This window comes from Crassostrea angulata, chromosome 7 (assembly GCF_025612915.1).
Source record: "Crassostrea angulata isolate pt1a10 chromosome 7, ASM2561291v2, whole genome shotgun sequence".
Taxonomy (NCBI): domain Eukaryota; kingdom Metazoa; phylum Mollusca; class Bivalvia; order Ostreida; family Ostreidae; genus Magallana; species Magallana angulata.
The window spans coordinates 38,258,948-38,266,804 of NC_069117.1; the positions used below are offsets into that span (position 1 = coordinate 38,258,948).

A 7,857-nucleotide genomic window follows, 5' to 3' on the forward strand; every position below is an offset into this window, starting at 1 on the left:
TGAGTACAGTAGCCGTTTTTCTAAGCAGTTTAGTACAGGAGTCACTTTCCATTGTAACTGACCCCATCACCTTCATGTGTTTGACTTTTTGAAATGATCATGTAAACAATGAACATACCGTTGCCTTTTTTTAAATTAAGTTTTTGGATCAGACTTTTGCCTTTGTTATTATCAAAGATTGGGGGGGGGGGCTGCCCCCCCCCCCCCCGATGTTACGTGCCTGAAGTATACATGTACATGTATAAAGTCACAGTGTTTTAAACTCGTTAAAAAACTACAATAGCAAGACACTCAGGGCTGACAGATAGTATAATTTGTCGGCCCTGTAATAATTCAACCAGCCCGGAGGAAATACTTGACATTGTTTATTTCTTTTAATTTGCATGTAAAACATTAATTTAAAAAAAACAAGTAAGTAAGTAAATAATTTATTATAGTGACATGTGTTATAACAATTACAAAATGTTATACAAAATAGATAATGAAACACCCGGCCCATTTGGGCCTATATGTCACTGCAAATACAATTATAACATATATACACATATTACGCATTGCGTTTTTTATACAATAATGATTGTCTGTAAAGGTAAGATTCAAGTAAATATTTAGAGGTTTGTCTCGGAAAATTTGACAGTAGAAAAATAATACAGTCTTTAATACACAAAAATTACATATTCTTTCTTCGAGAGGTTCCCCCTTATATCGCCCTGTTTCAATTCTAATTGGGAGTATCCCACATCTGAATTGTGCCAAAATAGATTTTTGAGATTTTGAGATGTTCATTTCAAGGTAATTTTCAGTTTTAAAATTTGTTTTAATGCTATTATACAATCGCAATTTTGGTAGTTGATTTATCTTTCCTAACCATACATTTTCATAAGTAAGAAACAGCTTGTTTTTAAATTCATTAACATCACAGATTGATAAATTATCGTAAATAAGTAACAGGTTCATGGATTCAAATAGTGATTTAATACGTGATGTCCATCTAGATAAACTAGTTTGATTAAAGTCCCACAGGAAAACACGCTTTGTTAGCCGATCGTCCTCCATTGTCAGCAATCGATTCCATAATCGCACGGCGTTAATACAGTGTCTATGATAACAGTTTCCATCCAAATTCCCCGTGTAGTGCTGGTAAAGGTGTAAATCTCTGAACGCCTAAGTAAAAACGTAGGGCTCGATTCTGTACCATTTCAATAGGCCCCACACTTCACTACAGTAATCCATAACTGGTGCTACACAATTTAAAAGTTCATTTAATTCAGCGTACTTCTATCGTAACAGTCATGCGTCTCGGGCGATAGGGCGGGCGGTTATTTCAAACATTGTACATACATGTGTTGATCGACTTTTCATTTGCCTCTTTAAAAAAAAATCCGGAAATATCTTGTTCAACGAAAAGACTAGATATTATGCTACTTCCTGCTATTTCAAGTTAAATGCGCGGGCATGTTTAGACTTCCTTAGTTACGTAATAGAGTTGCTAGAGAGAAGCTGCGTTTTCGTGACTCCCAAAGATTGGTAGTTTGTGAATACTATCAATCTTTGCCTTCGCTCATCGATTCGTCGAAAGTGTCCTGTGTTCGTGTGTGGTTGTACATCGTTCAATTGGAACAGTTTATCAACTGTAAATTTATTTTTATTCCTTATTTGAAATCAGAAACTTGAAAGGCCGTATATTGGATATCTTGAAATTCATCGTGTCCAAAGATGAAGGACACTGTGATTGTGACAACCGAAGTCCTGCCCAAGCGTGAACCGATTGTAGTAAATCGGGACGTTTGGTACAGCTTCATGAGCAAAGAGGATGCTGACCCTCAGGCCTGCTGGCTTGAGAGGAAGCGGCAAGAGAGAATGAAAGTAAGTTTTTGCTTAATATGAAAGTAATGTTTTACATGTATTTACAATTGTTAACAATATATGGAGATAATTTTTGTTAATATTTGAAATTCGTTTTATTTAAGGCTGAAAAAGCTGCCATGGGAGCCTCAACATCTAGAGTTTCTACATCTACAACTTCTTCCTCTGGGTCTGTGATCTTGGATTCCTTGAAATTGAGATATATTCAGCAGAAGGGTAGGGGTATTTGCATTTCACTTTTTGTAGATTTATTGAGTCCTGTTAAAGTTTGCTTGCTTTCTCTGACCAAATAACAAAAAGTTTCTCATATTTAACTCAAAATATTTTTATCAATCCTTTTTTCCTTTTTGTTATTAGAAATACAATTATTATAGTAAATCTATTTTCTGTTGGATTAAAATAGTCAAAAATTAAGCATTTTGATGCAGCTTTGATTTAGTGATTTGAACATATTTTTATTGTACGAAAATACAATTGGGATTGGACACAAGTTCCACAACTTAGACCGCCCGCTCCCATGATTTAGTAAAAACAACTTCAAATACTGAATTCAGGAGATTAATTAAATTTATTGAAGGTTAATGGGGGGGGGGGGGGGGCTATTAAAGGACTTGACATATAGATCAATAGATATTTACAAAAGTACATTCATTTTTATTTCAACTAATGTTTTTGAAACTTTGTTAAGAAGGTAATTATCATTTAATTGAGAAATGTATTTATACAATAGTGGACAGAAACCAAAACCAGACACCTTCACCACCAAGTTCAACTTCTCCCCCAAGTTCTGTTTCATCAACTGCATCAGATGATGAGATTCCCAGAAAGATTAAAACTGTCTCAGATGATGAAGTCCCCAGAAACCCTAAAAAGTCATCTCCAAAGGCTGAAAATGAAAGTGATAGTGCACCACTCTCAGGCCATATACAGGCTTCAAACAAGCACTATGCCAATATTGGACAATATTTGAATGAAATCTATAACAGAGAACAGATATGTGACATTTCATTCAAACTGGGCAACATCATTTACCCGGTGCATAAGGTCGTCCTTGCTAGTCAGAGTCCTTTGTTTGAGAAGATGTTTGACAGCAAGGACTTTACTCAGCCCCCCATCAGACCAAGGCAAATTAGGGTTGCTGGAGTGTCAGAAGGTTCTTTAAAGACATTCCTCAATTGCATTTATTCTGGTGATATCAATATCATTAAGCCTAATTGTCTGCATGAGGTAATTGATCTTTCACGGATGTTTGAGGTGCAGCAAATCACACAGATGTGTTTGCAGAAAATCTCCTCTCTTGGTCACCATGACATGCTGAAACTTTTGCAGAAGATGAGGAGGCATAAAGATGTTAAAGTTTGTGACATTCTGATGGATGCCATAGCCAAAAATTTTATGGAGATTAGGAACAGTTCCTCTTTCTATGGCTTAGATGTGGACACTATCTGCATGATATTGTCAAATGAAAGGCTTGATGTTAATTCAGAGATGGACATTTTTGAGAGCGCCTTGAGTTGGCTTCACCATCATAAGGAGGATCGAATGAAGAATCTGGAGAGAGTGATGGATACCGTCAGGTTCTCACACCTATCAAGCCAGCAATTGATGGAATGCTTCGTAAAATGTCCCGCCCTTAAGCAGAGCCCCCATTGTGTGGGCTTGATCACTATGGCTAACTGGTTGGTACATATACTCTTCAATATTATCTTACTCTCTATGTATGAAAAAGTTAAATCATACTATGATTTAACCTATTAGGTTTATAGCTTGAAATTAAACAATAAACATAATCATATCTAATACCAACTTTTATTTGTGACAACTTTATTTTGTGTCAATTGCCATAGTCAAAGTAGTTTGCAGCTACTAATTTTTGCAACAGAGATTTATACTACCGGTATTTTAAAAGTAATACAACATTGGTTTTGAGAACTGGTTTGCGACGAGAATATAATAGTGACGATCAGGCTCTTGCAAACCTAATCAGAGATTTTGATTCTCGGAAGCGAATAAAAGTTGGTTTACAGTAAGGCATATATATTCCCAGTCTGTCATGTGAAACAGGCATTTTAGATAATCTGCTCTTTTTTGTTGTGAAAAAAAAATGACAGTGTATTAAAGAATATGTGAACTCAATGCATCTATTATACCTTGGTGTAGGGTTCAGACCTCGATCAGCCTCAATCAGCAAGATCCTCTGAATCTGGAGATTCAAGAACCTCGGAGCCTTGCCAACAGTGGAGGGAGTGTCGAGCAATATCTAAAGGTACATGAATAGTTATGTTTCTTTATAACATGGGTACAGTGTACCAAATTGTTTTTTTTCCTTTTACATTGATTTATGCTGTATTTTTTAATTAAGTATCTTTATACAGTATTATAAGCAGGTATTACCAGTAGCTAATTTTACTTCCACACTAAAAGATGATGCTTCTATAAATAATAAATGACAGAATTGACAGCATTATCAGGTTTGCTCCATGTGCAGCAAATCATGCTTAGATAGATTGATCATCAGGCTGTATATAATGTATTGTCAAAGGTAAGTACAGTATATGTTAAAAAACTCACCCAAAAACTGGAATGAATTAATGGAACAACTGTTTTGATTATAAACTACCTTGAAAATCATTTGTTTGCCCTTTTTTTTCTCACAATGTTTATAAACTTAGGAAGGGAAATTCATTTTTATTTTCAAAGTTGCATGCATGCATAAGAATTAATATGATTACATGTGTTATAATGCCCAGAATTTTATGAAATACACCTGCATACACGAATTACATAATTATTCATTAGCTGACTTGGAGAGAACAACAACTTCTTTGAGAGGTGGCATTATATCAAAAATATATTTGATATATCATTTCCTTTTTACATGATGCATTTTCATACAAAAAATTCTTTGAAAGGTGGCCTAATATTAGAAATGTATGTATGATATAGCTCTAGCTATTTCACCATTTCAGTGCAACATTCCATTCTATGTCTGCTCCACATTCTGACCTATTCCTTTTCTGTCTTTCTTCTTTCTGTTGCCTGTATAGACACACTGTAGCTCTGAGTTCAAGGAACCCGATGTCACTTATGACATTGTCCTAATGACTGAAGATGCTATCGAGGATTTTAATCGTCATGCCTGTTCCCGAAGTCAAAGCTGGTCCACCATTTCTGCACCTTGTATCAAGCAATACAGGGAATCAAAATGTAATGCTTTATTGTCAACATACCATCAAAAATCAAAAAGTAAAAAGAAATTGATGTGAAAATGATATAAAAAGGAGGATAAAAAAGTAAAAAGTATATATTTTTCCAGGCTCATTATAAGGAAAATTGAGTTAATTGTTTTAATTCAGTAAACTTCTCTGCATGTAAAGTTAGAGATATTGGGATAAAGAAATTTTGTTTCCTAACAAATAAGAATATTTATATTAGTACAAAAGAGTTTAACAAATGATGGGTGAAATATTATTACTTTATTCATTAATCCAACTAAACCTATTATTCCATTATCCAAGTTCCTTGTTAGCGAGTTTTACTGTACAGTACGTGTTTACCATGGTAACAATTAATGTACTATTTAGGTATAGCTTAGATAGCCATTTTATTTGTACAAAACCTGTTTTTTAATCAGTTCATCTTTCTGCCACTTTTATTCACTTGATGTATAGTTGCAGGCAAAAAGGAATGGATAGTTGGATACTTTCAAATTTAAGTTGATCAAATTAAGGTTTAAACTATAAACCTTATCAAAGTGCATGAATGCTCCTAATTTTTAGAAACTTTAAATATTTAAATTTCAAATTCATTTAGAAGTTGTTATTATTATGGTTTTTCCCAGGGACAGAGTATAGAAAACTTCTTTACAAAGAATTTCATTATCAATGTGGAAATTGATATCTTAAAGTTCTGATGTTGAAACATTAATCATGCAGTTAGATATTATGGTACACAGAGCTATGGACATGCTTCATAGTTATGTACATGAACGTGCTTAAAACAGCTTATTATATTATTGTAAATTTTATATGTATACCTAGGGTCTATGATGGACGACACAGAATCTGAACTAGCTGGAAAGCCAGCCAGATTGGGAACTACTGGACTACAAAGCATGGATTGTATGATGGGGAGGAAACCAAAGCAAAAACATGTTTCCATAGTAGAGGGGAAAAGCAACGACTGTGTCAAACATGTCAAAAAGAAAAGGAGTAGACGATATAAAAAACAGGACCTCTCTGATGGTAGTAAAGAGGATACCAGAAAGGCGATGGTGTGGGGAGGAGACCAGTGGTACATGGTTGGTAAGTAGATACAGTTCTACCTCATTATATAGAATGTCAGTAACTCTTTAGTCTTAATATCATGGACATCTGGAAGGAATTTGGAAGTTCTATCCTGTGTTTCTCTGTGTGCGTTTTTTTTTTAACTTTTATATATTTCTAATCTGTGGATATGAAGACTTAATGTCTTAAAGGGAAAAAGTCAGTGTTAGAGGTCTATCAAGATTGTAGTAGTAGATAGATCAAGGTGGTCGAATTTCCACTGGACTTTGACAGGGTCTGGGACAAAGCATATTACAAAATCAGCAAAAATTGCAGTTGACCAAATTAATATTCATTTTGAAGAGAATATATATTTGTCAAATCAAATCATGTTTAAATCAATGCAAGATGATCTGATTATGCAATTTTTGTAGGTGGAGCCAGGTACAAAGATTCGGAGTGTCCCTCCCCCACCAATAAAGTATTGGTGTACTCATATGAGACCAAAGAGTGGAGACCAGTGGCTCCATTGAATGGTGCGAGGATGGAGCATTCCCTTTGTGAAGTAGATGGCTATATATTTGCTATTGGTGGAATAGGTGAAGGCAATCGGTATGTACCAGTATGTCTTCACAATTTTCAGGACAAAAAGAGAAATATTGATTAAAATTAATGGAAAGAAATCTGGGTGATAACTTTTATAATTATTTTTATCATCAATTCAGCTTGCTTTCATCGGTGGAGTGTTATAATCCTAGAACCAATTGTTGGTTCTATGTGAAGGCACTCCCTGAGCCCAGGGCTGCTGCCTCTACCTCGGCTGAGGGGGGCAATGTTTGTCTGAAAGGGGGGTACAGTCAAATGAATCATGGGCAGCCCTCCAGTTCTTACTATAAGAACAAAGTTGAATTGTTCTACAATATGGAAACCAATAAGTAAGGAAAAAAGTCATAAGCTTACTTGCTAGCTCATCAAAACTTTTCTTGTCTGATTAGACTTGTCTGCCTTAAGTGTCAATGACTGAACTTTTTCATATTTTTCTTCTCTTTTGCATTCTTTTAAGGTTTAATTGTGATCAAATCTTGTTTCTCATTTATTCACTGTATTAGTTATACTAAACAGTTTTTCTAATTCATAAATGTACATTATGATTATAAAGTAATCTTTTCATATCTTTTTGTTTTCAGGTGGTTAAGAAAATACTGAGGCCCATCCATCAAACTGAAATCTTTTCTGTGGTTTTTTGATTTTTTAAGGACAATTTAAACTCTAAACTTGATCAAATTCAAATCTTTATTGTCAGTGTAATTTTTTTAATTGGATGTTTTAAAAACATTGATGTAAAATGGGGCAAAAGTAATTAAATTGTATGCAACTGTTGGTATTCAGTTTTTCTTTAATGGGGACTTAATTGCTATGGTAAAATGGTCAATACTTGTACTCTTATTTAAAGAATAAGGAATTATTTTTTGAGTATTATGAGGTTATAATTTCGGTCGGGGCATGAACAAATCCAATAAAGCCTGAAGGGCTCGATCACGCCCCGACCGAAACTATCACCTCATAACATTCAAAGAATTATTCCTTATTGGTTATATTTATATAATTTTATGCAATCTTACGATTAAATGTTTAAATATGAATAAGCAAACCCCGCTGGCGCCTCAATTATACGTCATTTGAAGTTATGAGTTATATAGTACAAAACTGATACGTAGTGTTATCA

The 7,857-nt window shown here is 34.4% G+C and overlaps 1 protein-coding gene across 1 annotated transcript; it reads left to right on the plus strand.

Moving 5' to 3' along the window:
- The first annotated feature begins 1,186 nt into the window (after positions 1-1,186).
- LOC128155780 (kelch-like protein 3) lies at positions 1,187-7,512 on the plus strand. Its single transcript, XM_052817636.1, has 9 exons — positions 1,187-1,866; positions 1,971-2,082; positions 2,597-3,545; positions 4,027-4,132; positions 4,914-5,073; positions 5,907-6,170; positions 6,566-6,743; positions 6,857-7,066; positions 7,319-7,512. The coding sequence occupies exons 1-9, from the start codon at positions 1,717-1,719 to the stop codon at positions 7,335-7,337; spliced, it is 2,148 nt and encodes a 715-aa protein (XP_052673596.1). The 5' UTR covers positions 1,187-1,716; the 3' UTR covers positions 7,338-7,512.
- The last annotated feature ends 345 nt before the right edge of the window (positions 7,513-7,857 follow it).